The 20236-nt window shown below is 42.8% G+C and overlaps 1 protein-coding gene across 2 annotated transcripts in view; it reads left to right on the plus strand.

Annotated features, from left to right (window-relative positions):
• Positions 1-20236, plus strand: part of TSC22D1 (TSC22 domain family member 1) — a 61277-nt gene that overhangs the window by 29977 nt on the left and 11064 nt on the right. Inside the window, exon 2 of one of the 2 annotated variants that reach the window (XM_087726574.1) lies at positions 18335-18966. The exons of the other annotated variant lie outside the window; for it this stretch is intronic. Within the exon in view, the coding sequence (XP_087582700.1) occupies positions 18335-18485 (151 nt within the window). The 3' untranslated portion in view covers positions 18486-18966. Of the gene's footprint in view, positions 1-18334; positions 18967-20236 lie in introns of those variants that run through there. 2 annotated transcript variants of the gene reach the window in all.

A 20236-nucleotide genomic window follows, 5' to 3' on the forward strand; every position in this document is an offset into this window, starting at 1 on the left:
TTAATTGTTCCAACTGCCAGGAGATTCCTCCTCAGTTCTTAAGTTGCTTCTCTCCTTGATTTGTTTCCACCCATTGCTTCTTGTTCTACCCTCAGGTGCCTTGGAGAATAGCTTGACTCCCTCTTCTTTCTTTCTTTCTTTCTTTCTTTCTTTCTTTCTTTCTTTCTTTCTTTCTTTCTTTCCTTCTTTCCTTCCTTCTTTCTTTCATCCATCAATCCATCCATAGAATAGAGAATTGGAAGGGACCTTGGAGGTCTTCTAGTCCAACCCCCTGCCTAGGCCGGGAACCCTATACCGTTCCAGACAAATCGTCATCCAACATCTTCTTAAAGACTTCCAGTGTTGGGACATTCACAACTTCTGGAGGCAAGTTGTTCCACTGGTTAATTGTTCCAACTGTCAGGAGATTCCTCCTCAGTTCTTAAGTTGCTTCTCTCCTTGATTTGTTTCCACCCGTTGCTTCTTGTTCTACCCTCAGGTTCTTTGGAGAATAGCTTGACTCCCTCTTCTTTGTGGCAATAAGTTGACCATGGCTAGACTACCCCCAATGCCAAGCTGACCCTGCTTGGCAGACCTGTCCCTGGTCAACCCCAGGGACTTTTGGCAGGTTACTCCATATCTTATTGATTTTTTTAAAAAAAAAATACATACAACCATGCTTATCTTGTCTTCCGACTTTTGATTTGCAAATGGCAGGATCCTTGAGAACTAAGTGGAGAAGGAAGGATGCTACTTCCATTCAAAGCCGCCTTGATCTTGGCAGAATAGGTCTGTTTTCTTTTTCAGCATAGCTGTGGAAGCCTGGAAGTAAAGGGTGTGGGTTTTGGGGGTACAATCTCCCCAATTGTCCTCCCATCCAAGGATAACTCTGGAGACATAACCACGAGACCTTCCCCTTCCTGTTTTGTGACGGTCCATGTAGAGTGAGCACCTTCCCTCGCCAAACTATTACTGTAGACTGTGGCAAATCCTCTTCAAAACGTCATGAAATAATCTCACCTTTTTGTTGTTAATTTATCTGATTGTTAATTCAGCTTGTTTGCATAAGCCCAGACTTTTAAGGCCTGCTGTTGAACTAATGTGGCGCAGTGGTTAAATGCAGCACTGCAGGCTACTTCAGCTGACTGCAGTTCTGTAGTTCGGCGGTTCAAATCTCACTGGCTCAAGGTTGACTCAGCCTTCCATCCTTCCGAGGTGGGTGAAATGAGGACCCAGACTGTGGGGGCCATATGCTGACTTTGTAAACCGCTTAGAGAGGGCTGAAAGCCCTATGAAGCGGTATATAAGTCGAACTGCTATTGCTATTGCTAAAGTGTATGAAGACAGGAGCCGCAGCCATAAATAAAACCCCAAAGTCAACAGATGGTTTATAAACAATCTAGAGCCTTGGACATTTTTAAAAAATACTAGCTAGCACCTGATGAGCCTCTCCGGGGAGATCAAGTTCCATAATAAAGAAATTTGTCTTCTGCTTACCAGTCCCTTAGCCTCAAATGACATGAGCATCAGTTGTGTGAAAATTTGGGTAGAACGATGTGGAAAAAAATGCTGTTTGAAGCACTTAGAAAGACCAGCAATCTTGCAATTTATAAAAATTGGAAACTGTCTAAGATTTCATACAACTTGGTTGGCCTTCTGTTTGGAATTGAAGAAGGGCCATTAAGATATTGGGGGGTTCTCTGACCATGTGACGTTCTCGCTGTGGAGGGTGTGATGGCTCAGTGTTTAAAGACACTAGAAAGCCCAGGTTCGAGACCCAAGTACTGTGTGATGGGGGGGTGAGCTCCGTTCCTTAACTCAGCTCCTGCCCACCTAGCAGTTTGAAAGCATGGAAATGCGAGTACTTTATTTTATTTATTATTTATTAATTAGACTTATATACCGCTTCAGAGGGCTTTCAGCCCCCTCTAAGCGGTTTACAGATTTTTTAGCAAATTGAGTCAGCAAATTGCCCCCCACAGTCTGGGTCCTCATTTCACCCACCTCGGAAGGATGGAAGGCTGAGTCAACCCTGAGCCGGTGAGATTTGAACCGCTGAACTGCAGATAACTGCAGATAACAGTCAGCTGAAGTGGCCTGCAGTACTGCACCCTAACCACTGCGCCACCTCGGCTCTATTGAGTAGATCAATAGGTGTCCTTTCAGTGGGAAAGTAACAGCCTTTTGAGCACTTTTGGCCTATAACCATGCTGGCTACACGACCATGGAAATTGTCTTTGGTGAATGCTGGCTTCCTCTGCTAAGAAATAAGAGTCGGACAAAACGGAACAGGAGAAATGTCCATGGAGGTTCTCCGTCGTCGAGGTCGTGGTTGTCCCAAAGGTGCCTTTTCAGGAAGCAACTGGACCTTTCTGGTTTTTCTTTGAAGACGTTTCGCGTCTCATCCAAGAAGCTTCTTCAGTTCTGAAGAAGGAGGAGAAGGAGAAGGAGAAGAAAGAGGAGGAGGAGGAGAAGAAGGAGAAGAAGAAGAAAGAAAGGAAGGAAGGAAGAAAGAAAGAAAGAAAGAAAGAAAGAAAGAAAGAAAGAAAGAAAGAAAGAAAGAAAGAAAGAAAGAAGAAGCAGCTACTTGGATGAGAAGCAAAACATTTTCAAAGGAATGTCCATGGAGGTTCTCAATCATCCAGGTCCTGGTTTTCCCAAAGGTGTTTTTTTTCAAGAGGCAACTGGACTTTCTGGGGTTTTCTTTGAAGACCAGTTGGGAATGAACAGGGGAAAGTTTTACCTTTATATTCTAACTGTAGTTTTAGAGGAATTCTCAGGGCTACCTTTGAATGCATCAGAAGATTCCAGACTGGGATTATGGAGACCAAACTCTCCAGGAAGAGTTGCACAGGTACACCTCATTTCAATCTCGCCACCGTGAAAACCATTGTAGAGTGATGGGTCTAGTTTTGGAGGAAGATTGTGATTTGTTCAGTGTTGTCATGAACTTTTATTTTCTTAGTTAGATAAACTATCAGATTTTTAAAAGATACCCAGATAATTCATAACTTACCGTACCTGAGTACTGTAGTCCAGTTTCATAAAAACTGAAAATGTTAAGTTGGCTACATCTCCCAGCAACATATTAAGATGCACAAAATGAGCTTTATTGGAAAATTATCCTAGGGAATTAACATTCCACAGAAACTCTCTCTCTGTTCCTAATGGAGACATTTGAAATGGCTCATAATACTATTTCATTCCCTAAGGAAACATCAAAGACCTGCCTCTCTGTCTTCCTCTTCTTTCTTCATTGAGAAATACGGAATGACAGAGTTGGAAGGGATCTTGGAGATCATCTAGTCCAACCCCCCACCCCCGCTCAAGCAGGAGACCCTATACCATTTCTGACAAGTGGTTGTCCAATCTCTCTTGAAAGACTCCAGTGATGGAGCACCCACAACTTCTGGAGGCAACTTCTGCTCCACTTGTTAATTGTCCTCACTGATGGATGTTTCTCCTTAGTTCTAAATTGCTTCTCTCCTTGGTTAGTTTCCACCCATTGTTTCTTGTCTTGCCTTCTGGTGCTTTGGAAAAAAAAAACCCTCTTTTTTCTGGCAGCCTCTCAAATATTGTCTGTCTGTCAAATATTGACAGTTCCTCAAATAAATACATACTTATAGATTTGACTGTCTTTTTGAGTCCATCCAAGATCAAAACCTCCAAAATAAGTATTTTAATTAGCTTAAGAGGTAGCTTTGGAAACCACAACATAACATGTTCTGACTGAATGTCTCCGCTGTAATGCCAAATAGACTGTGAATTTCTTCACGTGCTTTTAAAGTACAGATACTTTCCTCACGTGGCCTCTTCCTTGGGAGATAAATTGTCATTTATTTCAATAGACATCCTTTCCAGTTGAAATTGCAGGTTGAAATCCAGACCAAGATTCAGGAAACAGTGTTGAACGCCTAACTCTTCTGCAGTCTCAGTCTGAATCGGGTTTTATTTTACAGATGGCAGCTTATACTGTTGTGTAGCCGAGGTGGCTCAGTGGTTAGAGAGCAGTATTGCAGGCCACTTCAGCTGACTGCTATCTGCAGTTCGGCGGTTCAAATCTCACCGGCTCAAGGTTGACTCAGCCTTCCATCCTTCCGAGGTGGGTGAAATGAGGACCCAGACTGTGAGGGCAAATATGCTGACTCTGTAAACCGCTTAGAGAGGGCTGAAAGCCCTATGAAGCGGTATATAAGTCTAACTGCTATTGCTGTTGTATTGTATCCGTGGTGGGGTGTGTATCTGGCGTGCCAATCCAATCCATGGAAAAGACCCACAAGCTTGATTCTAAAGGAATTTTACCTCTTCATTTTCTAAACACCTTAAAAAGTTTGGGGCCTCTGCCGTCCTTTCGTTTAACTTGCTAGTAATTAAGACATTACCAAGAATTAATATTAAACAGGGCCACTGTTATAAATATTAGCAGAAAGAATGTAAATTAAGGAAGAGAGAAAAATGAAGTTAGGATATAAAGAAAATATTTTGATGTGTAGAGAGATAATAAAGCTGGAGCAATAATAAAATAATCCAGATGTTTTTATTAATTCAGAAAATGTTGGAATTTCTACTAAGAAAAATACATCAGATTGTAGAAGACCTTACCAACTTCTTGGTGATTAGCCAAATGGTGTAACCATTACACACGGCTATTACTTGAGCTACATTTCTTTGGTTTTTAAATCCATCAATTTTATTATAGTCTTATACAGGTACTCTTCAACTTTTGACAGTTTTTCACATTTATGACCGTTGCACCATTCCTAAAGTTGTGATTAAAATTTGGGTGCTTGGTTCATATTTATGACGGTTGCAGTGTCCTGTGATCATGGGATCCCCTTGTGTGATTCACTTAACAACCATGTTACTCATATTTATGACGCTTGCAGTGTCCCGGAGTTGTATGAATCCTTTTGAGACCTTCTGACAAGCAAAGTTGCCCCAGTGTAGAACTAATATAACATAATAATTGATCTAAACTAGAGACATAAACAACTAAAGCTTGAGAAAAGTAAACAAGGAGGAGTTCAGTGTGGATTTATTTGCTCGAGGTTAATATATCTTGTTTGCAGTCATATGCTTAATACATATATACTTGAAACTGTTGACCTCTGTCTCAAAAGGTTTGCCGGGAATCAACGCAGCTTTGAAAACAATCCTTTCAATTGTAGGGTACTCTTATGCCCACAGTAAGTAGTTGGTTTCTGGCTTTGGGGATATAGAAAGATTTTCTCCCTTATTTTGGCAAACAGCAACCCAAACATAGCCTCATTAATAGCTGAACTCGCAGAAATTTGTGGCATCTCTGCAGATGGAGTGCAAATTTGCTTAGTCCCACCTTTAAAAAAAATGTATTAATGATGCTCTTGGCTCACACAGGCAAGTTTTGGTGCCATATCACTGCAGCTTTGACAACAGGAAGAGAGAGAGAGTCCCGATTAGGCAAGGATAAAAGGACGGGCCAATACAATGGTCTGTGGGTGGGGAAGCTCGGTCAGAAAATTTTGAGACTGCAGTTGAGTGTCACTGTAAAGAAAAATAGTCCTTTTCATTTTAAGAACACAACAAGCTTCTTGTTGTCTTTCTCTGCGGAGCAGAAATAATCTAGCTCTTTGTCAAAATTAGAGCCGGTTTGGAAAACTGCAGAAACTCTTGCAACAATTATATACACATAAAATACAATGGCCATCGCTTGAAAAACAAATTTTAATCTACTTCAAAGAACTGGTGCCTGCCATTAAAAAAAAAAACCATCTGTCCATTGTGTGCAGTTTTGTAAATAACAGTTTAGCGGAGATGCCACATTAACATCAGAAACCTTAACAAAAAAAAAGTATATTTTGTAGAGAGCTGTAGGGATACAGTAGAATTGTCAGAAATACCAATCCATGAAGTTTTAATACTGTGTAATTAACATGTGGAAGTATTTACAGGCATTTTATTCTTAGAATAACTTTATTGTCACTTTGAATGTAGACTAATAGGCTTCATACATCTATGAAGGCAAAAACCTGCTCATTTCCTTCAATCTCTCCCTTGGATCACAGTCTACATCCTGGTTCTTTTCTAAAACCTTTTCTATTTTGTTCAAACTTATTCTTGTTTGTTTCAAAATGCGGTAAGCCACAACCAACGCAAGGTGTAAATCTGGACATTTCATGTATATATCTCAGTTTAAGAGTTTGACTTTCTTCTCTGCTCAAATCTATTCCGTTTTCTTCACCAGTTTCTCTAACCTGCTAAGATGGTTTTTTAACTTCCTCCCTTCGTTCCGGTTGCCGTATTAGCTTTTACGCCCAACTTTGTGTCATCTGCAGATTTGATCAGTGTTTCCTCCGTCACGTCACTGAAGTCATTAATTCAAATGCTGATGGAGTTAGATGGTCCATAACTAAACCTTGAGGCACCCTCTTAATATCTCGCGCCACTCCAATAAGGAACGTTTGATAAGCCTCCGTCGTTTTCGAGCCAAGTATACATTCACTTAATTCAGTGGTTCCCAAACTTGGCAACTTTAAGACTTGTGGACCTCAACTCTCAGAATTCTCCAGCCAGCTCTGCTGGCTGGAGAATTCTGGGAGTTGAAGTCCACAGGTCTTAAAGTTGCCAAGTTCTGCTGGCTGGAGAATTCTGGGAGTTGAGGTCCACAAGTCTTAAAGTTGCCAAGTTTGGGAACCACTGACTTAATCGAACCGCCTTCCAGCCGCATTTAAATCAGTCGTCATCCCTTGTAGTGTCCTTGGTGATGTGGCAGCCGTGATTTTGTCACTTAACCAGGGTATCCAGATGGTGTCTGAGCCTGTGATGCTTTGCACAGACTTTTAAAAGCAATGAAGCGCATAAAACAATACAGGTTAAAACTTCTATGAAAATAAACACATGGAAATAGCAATAACGCTTAGACTTATATGCTGCTTCACATTGTTTTACAGCTCTCTCTAAGAGGTTTACAGTGTTAGCATCTTGCCCCCCGCCCCACACACACAAACAACAATCTGGATCCTCATTTTACCAACCTCGGAAGGATGGAAGCCTGAGTCAGACTTGATCAGGATCGAACTGCTGGCAGTGGGAATGCAGAGTTAGCCTGCAGTACTGCTTTCAAACCACTTGGGGCTCAAACAAACTTAAGTGGATTTAGTGCTCCCACCTGCCTCCTTGGTGATGTCTAGTAAATAGCCACAGAACTTGGCATCCTTAGCTATTGATTGTAGCCGCCAAACAGATCTGTAGAAGGTACAATTGATCATCAGCTTACAACCACGATTGAGTCCAAAATTTCTGCTGCTAAGTGAGACGTTTGTTAAGTGCATTTTGCCCCATTTTACGACCTCTTTTGCCACAGTTGTTAAGTGGATCGCTGCGGGTGTTAAGTTAGAGACACGGTTGTTAAGTGAATCTGTCTGCCCCATTGACTTGGCTCGTCGGAGGGTGGCAAAACAGGACCCCATGACCTCAGGACACGGTGGCCGTCATAAGCGTGAATCATTTGCCAAGCGTCTAGATTTTGATCATGTGACCATGGGACGCTGCAGCGGTCGTAAGTGTGAAAAACAATTGTAAGTCACTTTTTTTCAGTGCTGTTTGAATGGTCGCTAAATGAACTGTTGTAAGTCGAGGACTACAGCAGTTGTATAGAGCTTGTGCCAAATTGTATAAGGTCTTGTTAACTCATGCCAGAATATAAAACTTGCTTTAGTAGTATTTCAATTTAAAAAAAAAACCCTGCTTAGCTGGTCTTGGCAGCAGTTGGGTATAGTACCTAAAGATTTATTTGAATCGAGAATATAGTCCTTAACCATATCGGCCTCTTATATTCTGGTTTTTCTCTATGTTCTTTATTGCATTTTGAGTGCCAAAAGTAATTTAAAAAAACATTTAAACCAACCATTTATATCAATCATATTATCTCTGGTATTTATTAAAGAAATCTGTTCTTCTCTTAAGGAGTTTAGTGTGAGCTTAGAGACAGTGATCTGTCTGCTTTGCCTGTCTGTCTGTCCTTCCTTCCATCCATCAATCCCTCTACCATATCTCTCTCCATATCTGCCTGCCTGCCTGCCTGCCTGCCTACCTACCTACCTACCTACCTACCTACCTACCATCTATCTATCTGTCTGCTTTATATCAACTACTGGCATCTTTCAGCTCTCTGTCTCTCCCTCCCTCCCTCCCTCTCTCTCTCTCTCTCTCTATCTCTATCTATCTATCTATCTCTGTCTGTCTCTGTCTGTCTCTCTCTTTCGCTCTCTCTCTCTCTGTGTGTCTGTGTGTGTCTCTCTCTCTGTCTCTCTCTCTTTCTCTCTCTTTCTCTCTCTGTCTCTCTCTTTCTCTTTCTCTGTCTCTCTCTGTCTGTCTCTCTTTCTCTCTGTCTCTCTCTGTCTGTCTCTCTTTCTCTCTCTTTCTCTCTCTCTGTCTGTCTCTCTGTCTGTCTCTGTCTCTCTCTGTCTCTCTGTCTCTCTTTCTCTGTCTCTCTCTCTCTCTGTCTGTCTCTATCTGTCTCTGTCTCTCTGTCTGTCTCTCTGTCTCTCTCTCTGTCTCTCTCTATCTGTCTCTCTCTCTGTGTCTCTCTCTCTGTGTCTCTCTCTCTGTGTCTCTGTCTGTCTCTCTCTCTGTCTGTCTCTCTCTGTCTCTCTCTCTGTCTCTCTCTCTCTCTCTGTCTCTCTGTTTCTCTCTGTCTGTCTCTCCCTCTATCTGTCTATGTCTCTGTCTGTCTGTCTGTCTGTCTGTCTCTCTCTCTCTCTCACTCTCTGTCTCCCTCTTTCATTGGTCCAAACCTCCTTTAAAGACACAATAAATACCATTTCTTTTTGGAAGAAACAATAATGATGCTTCTGCTGTCCAGTTTTCCTACCTTACATACATCTATCTTACACTAGATAAATTGATCAAGTAGTGCCACCTAGAGGATGATTTAAATCTTGCTTGGTTTTAAGGGCACGCTCCCTCCTCAAAATACTTCCTTTCTCCATAGTGAGGGGAGGAGTATCCAGGATGGGTTGACCTTATTTTCTCGTTGACTGGACTGAGTCAGATAAGCTCTTGGGATACGCCCCTGGTCCACCAGGCACCACCCAGTTGTCGACTCAGTCCTTCAACTGGACGGTTTGCCATCCTGGATCTCCGATAATTTGGGAGAATTTTAAAGAAAGGAAAAGGAATAATTGGCTCAGGGTTGACTCAGCCTTCCATCCTTCCGAGGTGGGTGAAATGAGGAGCCGGATTGTTGTTGGGGGCAATATGCTGACTCTGTAAACTACTTAGAGAGGGCTGAAAGCCCTATGAAGCGGTATATAAGTCTAACTGCTATTGCTATTGCTTCAGCCATTGCATCTCGTAGGTTGCTGTGGCTGAGACAGCAGCAGGCAGATGTACGCCACAGGTGGCACCTGGCATCTGCTCCTTTCACATGAGATGCCCTTTTTGGGGCAGCTCCTGGTCGAGAATAAGGACAAGCGGAAGGTGCTTCCACTGCTCCAAAGAAGGGACAGTTCATGGCGGTGCGTTACCCCACATGGTCCTACTCCTGGGGACAAGACTTCGGGTCCTCCTTCCGGGGTCGGGATTCTTTCAGGGGCTCAGATGCAGGGTACTCAGGTGCCAGCCAGTACCAGGGGGGTTTCTCTGCCAGGCATAGATGCCCAGCAGAGAGGCAGGCAGCAAAAGCGGCCCTTTCAAGGGGGTGGAGGCGGCGGCGGGGGTGTGTGTGACCTTCTTGACACAGTTGTTAAGTGAATCACTGCTGTTTTTAACTTAGTAACACAGTCAATGGGCTTCCCCATTGACATTGCTTGTTGGAAGGTTGCAAAATGGGATCACGTGACCCCAGGACCCTGCGATCGTCATAAGTGTGAATCAGTTGTCATGCGTCTGAATTTTGATCACGTAAACCATGGGGATGCTGGAAAAGTTGTAACTGTGGGGGGAAAAAAAGTCTCTTTTTTTTCAGTGCTGTTGTAACTTTGGCTGCTAAATAATCTGTTGCAAACCGAGAGCTTCCTGTATTATTAACCTATTAAGAATCCCCTGAATGTTGTGAAATTGTGGGCTTGAAAAGTTTCTGTGTAGGAGGAGAATTATTAGAGGTGTAGCTAGTTTTATTTTCCCCCACATGGAGGCAGCATAGCCATACAAGCAATCTGCAGCGGTTATATAGATCTAACGTTTCCATTTTTATTTTTGTTCTGGGATATTAATTTTGCAGGACTTGTAACCCAGGATGCAGGTTCCGATTCTGCCGCTGTGCTTCCCTAGATTCAAAATCTTTTGTCAGATGAATGGTAGGGTGCTTTTTTTTTTAAAAAAAAAATTATGCATCCCATAATAAATATATTTCAACAAACGTGGCTTATCCTCCCTTAATTTCTGCTCCCACCTCTTAATAACACTAAATAACAAATATTGCATTTTCTTTCTTTCTTGGAAACTATGTGAATCCGGGTTGCCTTATTTCAAAGCAAACAGTCCTTGATTTTCAACTATTTTGTTTAGTGACCGTTTGAAGGTACAACAACACTGAAAAAGTTATTTATGACGGTTGCAGCATGATTTGAAATGCTGGGAACCTCTGGAAGTTGAAATCCACAGGTCTTACAGCTGCCACGGCTGGACACACCTGGATTTTTTTTTTAAAAAAGGTGATTTTTCTGCAGCTTCTCTCGACGCAACTGTCTTTCTGGATGGTTTTAAAATCCAAAATCCATTCATTTTTACAAATTTTAAACAATTGTGGTGCCTTGTCTGCATTGCACAAACTCCAGAGGAAGGGCGGAGCCACTCAACATGCTTAAAGCATTTCTACAGCCAGATTTCATTTGGCAACACTGTTTTTTATGAAACCAAACACATTGAATGGGGAACAATCATTTCTTCCCCTTTCGGGCATGTTGGAATTGGTGAGCTGCGAAGGGTGGGAATCCATCCTCCTGAATCAGTTTCGCTTTCATATAATAAACTAGGAGAAGAAAGAGAAGAAAGGGGGGTAGGAAGGAGGGAAGGAAGGAGGGAAGGAAGGAGAGAAGGAGAGAAGAAAGGGAAGGAAGGAGGGAAGGAAGGAGAGAAGAAAGGAGGGAAGGAAGGCGGGAAGGAAGGGGGAAAGGAAGGAGAGAAGGAGAAAAGAAAGGAGGGAAGGAAGGAAGTTGTGAATGCTCCAACACTGGAAGTCTTTAAGAAGATGTTGGATAGCCATTTGTCTGAAGTGGTGGAGGGTTTCCTGCCTAGGCAGGGGGTTGGACTAGAAGACCTCCAAGGTCCCTTCCAATTCTATTCTATTCCATTCTATTCTATTCTTCATCCGAATAGATCTATTTTCAAGAGCAACCTTGTAAATAAAGGGGATTCTGGGATTTGAAGTCCACATGAAGTTTCCAAAGTGGAGAAACTCCGCATTTCCTGTTATTACCAGTCATCTATTTACATTCTGCAAGAGCTTAAGGCAAACAAAAATACGAAAGACAAACACTTTCTTCCTCTGTTAGTCTTCTGGGTGTGCAGAATGTCTCTAATTTGGGCAGTAAAAGAGAGCAGGGTGTTTGAAGGCTGTTTCCCCTCTTATTGGGCGGTGTTGTGTTGCTTAAAAAAAAACCACTGGCCCCCTCCCCTTCCAGTATCTGAATTTGTCTGGGAAAACTGGGCTTGGTGCAAGTAAAAGGCAGGAAGATAAAACCAGATTCTCTTGTCCTTATCGGAAACACACACCTGTTGTTGCCGTAAATGTCTCTTTCTTACAGTCCGTCTTTCTACAGTCTATCTGTCAGGGTGTGTTTGCCGCATGACACCTAGTTTGGGCTTTGGTGATAGTGGGAGCAGAGAGGAAGGAGAGTTGTGAGTCCACAACCACACAATTTTTCCGTCCCTAGAAATAAAAACCTTCACTTTGCTTCAGAGAGATGCTATGAATTGCTGGCTAGTCTTTGAAGGCACAGGGACTTTACAATAGGGTAGCTTTACAATAACACTTTCATAATTTGTATTCAGCGTTATTTTTTTATTAGTTCATCAAAATATAAAGTGCTTTCTTTCATAAAGAAATATGGAAATAAAGGGAACGTAAAGGAGGAAAAAGGGAAGAGGAAAAAGTGTAGGGTAAAAGGGGAGGAAAAAAAAGTGGTGGCTAAGAGGCTGAGCTTGTTGATCAGAAAGGTCGGCAGTTCGAATCCCTAGCACCGCGTAACAGAGTGAGCTCCCGTTCCTTGTCCCAGCTTCTGCCAACCTAGCAGTTCGAAAGCATGTAAAAATGCAAGTAGAAAAATAGGAACCATCTTTGGTGGGAAGGGAACAGCGTTCCATGCGCCTTTGGTGTTGAGTCATGCCGGCCACATGACCACGGAGACGTCTTCAGACAGCGCTGGCTCTTTGGCTTTGAAACGGAGATGAGCCCCTAGATCCCCCTAGAGTCAGGAACAACTAGCACATATGTGCAAGGGAGACCTTTACCTTTACCTTAAAAGGGAAGAAAGGAAGAAAAGAAAGAAAGAGAAGAAGGAAAGGAAGGAAGGAGAAAAGCAAAGAAAGAGAAAAGGAAGGAAATAAAGAGAAAGAAAGAAAGGCATTGACTTTTGACTCTCTTTAGTGCAGTAGAATCAGGTAATAACCTTTTTATAACAACAAATCTATCTAATCAGCAAAACCCAAAGTCAAGGTTTCATTCCCCCCCACTCCGCTTCAAACACAAAGTCCAGACGAAGTTTCCAAGTGGAAATAAACTACGTTGCATCAAGGAAAACAAAGTAGTTTTCTTTCATTCTTTAATGTCTTTCTTCAATTAGATCAGCCAATTTAGCCATCTCTGCTATCACTTTTGCATCCCTCCGTCCATGGTGGGAATTAAAGCATCTTTCCATTTTTGTGCACAAAACGTTCTTGCTGCAGCAACCTATTCACAATTTCAGTGTCAGGATGACCTGCTTCAATCCAAGTGAATTTTCATTTTCATTTAAAAAAAAAGAAAAACAGGTCCCTTTGGCCACTGAAATCCACTCCCCCACACCATGACAAGTTATTTCTTGGGGGGAAAAAATGGCAATTTCCCCCCTCCAACCAGAATGACATTATTTACAAGAATGTAGTACGTCCAATTATATTTTGCTCTAAAGTTTTGTAGCCCCGGTTTCTATGCTTTGCCAGGAAAAAAAGGAAAAAGACTCTGAAATCTTTAATGTGACCTTTTTTGGCACGTTCATGCCGTAGATGCGCAGCTGTACAAATTTGATTAACAACCAAGTAAGTGCTTTTGGCAGCTTTTTGGCAACAGTTCGGTCTTCCAATTCTTCCTAGAATTTTTTTGGGGACTTCCTGGTATAGTTTGTAGACAAGGAATTCCTGTGTGGTCTCTATTTCAAGTGGAGTCAAAGCCAGAGACTACTTAATATATATATATATATATATACTTTTAATAGCCAGGGTGTCTCCTGCTCTGGTGTGTGGAAAATCAAAATTATGGGTGTTCCCACAATTCGTAGCTATTTTTGTCCTCCTCTTGGCCTTTTGTTCTTGAATTCTGCTGCTTTTATGTTATTTATTGTTGTGAGCTGCCCAGAGTCGGTTATAGAGTTGGGTGACCTCCCAGACGGAATGAATGAAGGAATACATTTGTATTTTGCTCTTTCGGGATTGCTGTCCTTTACAGATGTTTTCCAGCAGCGCATCTCCATAGCGATGATGAGGGAACCATTAAAGCTTGTGTGATAATAAATGGAGGGGCATTTAAGATGCTTCAAGAATCTTTGGTGCATTCATAGAAGAGCAAGTTATTAGAATTAGAATAACAGAGTTGGCAGGGACCTTGGAGGTCTTCTAGTCCAACCCCCTGCTCAGGCAGGAAGCCCTACACCACTTCAGACAAATGGTTGTCCAACATCTTCCTAAAAACTTCCAGTGTTGGGGCATTCACAACTTCTGGAGGCAAGTTGTTCCATAAGTAAAAATTTTCCTCAGTTCTAAGTTGCTTCTCTCCTTCATTAGTTTCCACCCATCAAGTGCCCTCAAGTGCCTTGGAGAAGAGGTTGACTCCCTCTTCTTTGTGGCAACCCCTTAGATATTGGAAGACTGCTATCATGTCTCCCCTGGTCCTTCTTTTCATTAGACCTACACAATTCCTGCAACTGTTCTTCATGTGTTTTAGCCTCCGGTCCCCTAATCATCTTTGTTGCTCTTCTCTACGCTCTTTCTAGAATCTCCAACAACTGTTTATACTGGCGACCAAAACTGGATGCAGTATTCCCAGTGTGGTCTCACCAAGGCATTATAAAGCAGTAGTTAACACTTCTCATGCTCTTGATTCTGCATTCCTGCAACATCACAATTGGGTTGCAACATTGCATGCGTGTCCCAAGGTTTTCAAACCATTTCGGCTTTTATTGCTTTGCTGAAAGCAGGGAGGCCCTCAATTTAATTAGGGCCAAGCCAAAGGCCACCAAAGGGTGGAACGGAGCAGACTCAATTCAGGAGCTAGTGGAAGCTTTGCACTCTGCTCCTACTAGGAGCAAAAGACGGTGTGATAATTTCTGTAAATGGAGAAGAAGCATGAAGAGATGTGTCGAGTGAAGGCAGCACCCAGAAGTCTTGGTTGAGTTGATATGAGCTTGTGCTGAAACTTGAGGAGAGTTGGGTCACTTTGTGTGGGATGGAAGAAGATCTCAGGTTGAGAAGTCAAAGAAATGTCCCAGGAGAAGGATTTGCATATTGTCTTAAGAAAACTTCCTGGATGTATCTACAGAAGCCTCTATAAAGAAAGCCTCACCTTGGGAGGGAGGGAGGCTTGATGCGTAATCCTTCAAACATCTCTTGAGCATCTTCTAAATCAGTGTTTCTCAACCTTGTCAACTTGAAGATGTCTGGACTTCAACTCCCAGAATTCCCCAGCCAGCGAATGCTGGCTGGGGAATTCTGGGAGTTGAAGTCCAGACATCTTCAAGTTGACAAGGTTGAGAAAGACTGTTCTAAATTGAGTAAGACACATTGATCTAATGCTGTGCAAGGGATGGAGAGCACATACTCGGATGACAGTGAGCCTCTTCTAAGCTTGATTAATGACTGTAAATGCAATCCTGCATTATCAGAAAGAGCTTCCTCCGTATCCACAACGGCCCCAGAATTATTCAAAGGATATTCTGTTAGGTGCCTTGATTAACCTGATGAAAAATAGTCCTTAATTTATGACCACTACATAACATTCATCATTTTAAGGACCGCATGGTGTGGCCCCTTAAGCAAGGCACTGGTTTTTAGGACCCTTTTGCCATGATTGTTAAGTGAATCACCATGGTCATTAAGCAAGGCGAGACTGAAAACCTTTCCTGCCAGTTTCCCCAATGGCTTTGCTGGTCTAGTCATAAATGCTGACGTCGTGACATCAGGAGAAAAACTCATGACGGTTGCCAACCAAACAAATTATAATCATGTGCCTGCAGGGACGTTGTGATGATTTTAAGCACGATGCACGTTCCCCTCCAGTACCATCGTAACTTAGCAATAGCAATAGCAGTTAGACTTATATACCACTTCATAGGGCTTTCAGCCCTCTCTAAGCGGTTTACAGAGTCGGCATATCGCCCCCACAGTCTGGGTCCTCATTTCACCCACCTCGGAAGGATGGAAGGCTGAGTTAACCCTGAGCCTGGTGAGATTTGAACCGCTGAACTGCAGATAACAGTCACCCTAACCACTGCACCCTAACCACTGCGCCACCTCGGCTCTAACTTGGAACGCATGCTAAACAAATGGTCATAAGTGAAGGACTACCGTATATTTGCTTCTGTTTAAAATCTTCCTTTAACTTCGAGTAAGATGTGGTGATTTTCAGCATGCCTTCCATTTGCAAGAGAGAGCAGGATAGTGATTGATGGGGCCATTTGTTTTATTTATAATATTTATATTTATTTATTTGCAACCCACCCGATAGGATTCTCAGCAGCAGGCGAGAATGTCTGTAGCTCAGGGCTGAAATGAAGGGATCTTAGTGCTCTCTCAGCTTGCTTGTTTTCGTGCAGATGTTTCATTACCCAACTAGGTAACGTCATCAGTGCTGGAAGGCGGCAGTACCCCTCTGGGGTTTGCTCTCTGTTTATGTGTTCTCACCCTGCCAGTGTTGGTGAGAATGTTCTTTTTTTTTTGCTTCCTTGATTTAGGGAGTTGTGTGTTTTTGATTGTTTGTTCTGGGTTGGTAGTTCCTTGAATGGGGTATTGTTGGTACTTGATCGACAGCTAGTAACAAGCAGATAACACGACACCTATTTGCGATACAAAGGAAGGTTGGAATTCATGCGGAGCTGCTCAAGATGTGGGATTTTATTTTAATTAAAAGTTTTAAAGAGTTTTACAATGATATGCATCCCCCCCACGAGTCCATATCCCCTCCCCCACCGCAACTTCCCAGAGCAAATATAGGGTATAAACATTTAGCAACCATACACTAAAATAAACTAACCAACTTTAGCATCGTCCCTCGCTTGTACTTTTAACTCCCCTTTTGTAAAGCTAACTTTAGATAAGTTGTAACATTCCTTGTTCATTCATTCATAAGCTATCTGAAATTTCTTAGTCCCATGTTTATTTTGAATGTAATCAATCCACCTTCTCCATTCCAGCTGAGGTGGAATGGATGTGGGATTTTTTTCCAAGATGTGGGATTTTTGAGGGTGACATGACAAAAACGGCTCCCCCAGAGCTTCCCGTTCCCACAGTCGCGTTGACTAACTCCAGACACGTGACACGCAAAAACCATTGTTTTGTGCAATTTCCCCTCTTTGCATCACCGTCTTCTTCTTGCAACAGCCTGCGCTGATCTCGTACAGGTCTATTTTAGGAAGTGGAAGGAAAACAAAACAAGAGCAATTGGGGGAAGATTTGCAGCTTTTAAAAACACCTTTGAAGACGGTTTTCTCCACCGTTAATCCACGGTGATTTGAGTGTTTGCTTGCAGAAAACCCCCAAGCCCCATAAAAAGTGGGAGGCTCAGATTCACTCAACAACCGTATTACTCGTTTATTAATTGAGCTGGCGCTGTCTTTCCAGCGCATGAGGAAATGCGCATGACCTTTTAATTATGGTTTAAGCTGCTTAGCCCTCAACCCGCATTTTCTGAGCACAGCCACCGAGTGAGATTTAAGGCGTTGTGTGGCCCGATCTCTTACAGAAAACCATCTTGCAAAGATTCTTTACTGGCCTCTGAGTTAAGCCTGTCATTTAATTAATTAGAACCTTTTTTTTTCCTTCTTTCCTGAGCTGGCATAAAACTCAGGTGAGGAACGAATCATTTTGCTTCTTGAACATCTTACAGCAAAGCCACACAGATTTCTGCAGTTGAGTGCAGGTAGCCCTCAACCTAGGACAAATTTTGGTTGCTAAGCGAAACAGTTGTTAAGAGAGTTTTGCTCCATTTTATGCCCATTCTTGCTGCAGTTGTTAAGTGAGTAACACGGTTGTTAAGTGAATCTGGCTTCCCCGTTGACTTTACTGATCAGAAGCGCCCCCCCCTGTACAAAGGAACCCTGGGACACGGCCGCCGTCATAAGTACATGCCAGTTGCCAAGCATCTGGATTTTGGTCATGTGACCAGGGAAGGCTGCTGCAGTGATTATTAAACGTGAAAAACCGCCACAAATCACTTTTTTTCAGTAGAGTTGCAATTTTGAACAGTCATTAAGTGAACCGTTTTAAGTTGAGGACTGCCAGTAATGCAGAAATGAGTATTTTCCCCTTTTCTGTTATTGCACCTGGCAAACTTTTGCTAATCTTGGACCTATGGCTGAATAATTGAGCACCAGAAGATCTGAGTATCTTGCCCTCATCCTAAGCCATTGGAAATACATTGGATAAGAGGGCAGTGGAAAAAACAGACCCCTCTTATCACAATCCTATCTCCCACCCCTCCAAAAAACACAACAACTATTGCATGTATGTCTCTGTACAGCCATCCAGGAATCAAACTTCACTTGCAGGAAAATTCACCTCCACTTTTAAGTTTTCCTCTCCGCCTCTTCCGAATGGAATAACAGAACAGAATAACAGTTGGAAGGGACCTTTGAGGTCTTCTAGTCCAACCCCTGCTCAGGCAGGAGACCCTGTGCCATTTCAGACAAGTGACTGTCCAGTCTCTTCTTTAAAACCTCCAGTGATGGAGCGCCCACAGCTCCTGGAGGGAAGCTGTTCCCCTCATTAATCGTTCTCATCAGGAAATTTCTCCTGACAGCAAGAACAGTTATCAGCGGGAACAAGACAGGTTGCTCCTCTCCTTGTTTAGTTTCCATCCATTGCTTCTCCTGCCTTCAGGTGTTTTTGGAGAATAGGTTGATTCTTGTCCTACCCTCAGTTGCTTTGGAGAATAGTTTGACTCCCTCTTCTTTGTGGAACCCCATAGATATTGGAAGACTGCGATCCGGATTGCAGATGGAACATCTGGATCATTGCGAGATAAAACGAGAGAAGCCATCTCCCCATCCGGCGTCTTATGGAGCCCATTGAAAGCTTTCTCTGAAATAAAAAAAAAGAAGGGAAATCAAAATGATTAGCGGGCACCTTGCCCAAATCTGTGGCCGCAACCTTTGCGCTGGTTGGATCACAACATCCTCCTGGCTCTGAGGTTTTAGGGGAAGCTGAGGAAACCAGAGACGGACTTTCTGCTTAAGCTTCGGAGAAACAAATGAGTAATTCAGAAAGATACTCACAAATCCTGGCCGGGAAGATTGTAATCTCTTTTTTTAATGCTTTACATAACAGAGTAACATGTGATCTCAGCACTTCTGACGTCGTGGCTGCTTGCTTTTTATATTTATATTTTTTATTCCTCTGTTGAGCACAACCGGCCCACGTTATGCTGCTGGGATCTATTCCTTCATCTAAGATCCTTGGAAGTGCTGACATACTTAGCAAGAGCAAATTAGGAGCATCCCTGCTAATCCTTGTGCTTCTGCCCTGGTGTCGGAATAGACATGGCATTTAAATACGACCAGAAGGCCTCTGGAAACAAGATTTTTGCAAAACCAACTTGAAAATGTTTTGGGATCTGGAGCAGCACCTTAAGAGGTAATTGCGGAGTGGCTTGAAAATTGTATTTTTGCAGTGGCATTTAGAGCAGTGTTTCTCAACCTTGGCAACTTGAAGATGTTCGGACTTCAACTCCCAGAATTCCCCAGCCAGCATTCGCTGGCTGGGGAATTCTGGGAGTTGAAGTCCGGACATCTTCAAGTTGCCAAGGTTGAGAAACACTGATTTAGAGATTAGATATACTTCAGTTTGCTTCCTCAGTGCCCCGTTAGAAGGATGGCTTTCTGGATGTGAGCTAAATAAGATGCAACAAAATAAAATAATTTATATACCTCTTAAAGGGGCGCCTTCTTAAAACCTGCCCATCCAATTTGTTTTCGAGATGGACCTTGACAGAGCAAGCATCCGGAGCCAAGCTTTCTCCCCTATATATTATTTGCAAATAGAATTTTTATTGCTGTGGTGAGAATTAAAGTCAACTCATTTCTCTCTTATTGTCGGAGTAATTGCCCAGCGTACAGTATATGCATTTTCTATCTTCTTTTGCTGGAACAAACTATTGTCAAATTGACGTGGCCTGAGGTTTTTTTTTTGAGAATATCTGGAAATCGCCAACTACGTGAGATTGAAAGATATTTCGACGTTTCGCGAAGTCTTTTATCGTTTTAGATTGGGGACCATCCACTTGACTCGCCTGTACAGTTGGTCCTCGACTTACGACCGCAATTCAGCCCAAGATTTCCGTCGCTAAGCAAGGTTAAGCGAGTCTTGCCCCGTTTTATGACCTCCGTTGATAAGCGGATCACTGCAGTTGTGAAGTTAGCAATATGCGTTGTTAATAGCAATAGCAATAGCAATAGCAGTAGACTTATATACCGCTTCATAGGGCTTTCAGCCCTCTCTAAGCGGTTTACAGAGAGTCAGCATATTGCCCCCAACAATCTGGGTCCTCATTTTACCCACCTCGGAAGGATGGAAGGCTGGGTCAACCCTGAGCCGGTGAGATTTGAACTGCTGAACTGCTGATCTAGCAGTAGCCTGCAGTGCTGCATTTAACCACTGCGCCACCTTGGCTTCTGGCTTCCCCCATCTGGCTTCCCCCATTGACGTCGCTGGTCAAGACGGTCGCAAAAGGGGATTCATGTGACCCTGGGCCACTGCAACCATCATAAGTACATGCCAGTTTCCAAGCCTCTGAATTTTGATCATGTGACCATGCAACTGGAACAGTCCGTAAGTGTGAAAAACAGTCCTGTCACTTTTTTTCAATGCCATT

The sequence above is a fragment of the Thamnophis sirtalis genome, unplaced genomic scaffold (assembly GCF_051295495.1).
Source record: "Thamnophis sirtalis isolate CommonGarterSnake01/CBP01778 unplaced genomic scaffold, rThaSir2_p1.2 scaffold_12, whole genome shotgun sequence".
Classification (NCBI taxonomy): Eukaryota; Metazoa; Chordata; class Lepidosauria; order Squamata; family Natricidae; genus Thamnophis; species Thamnophis sirtalis.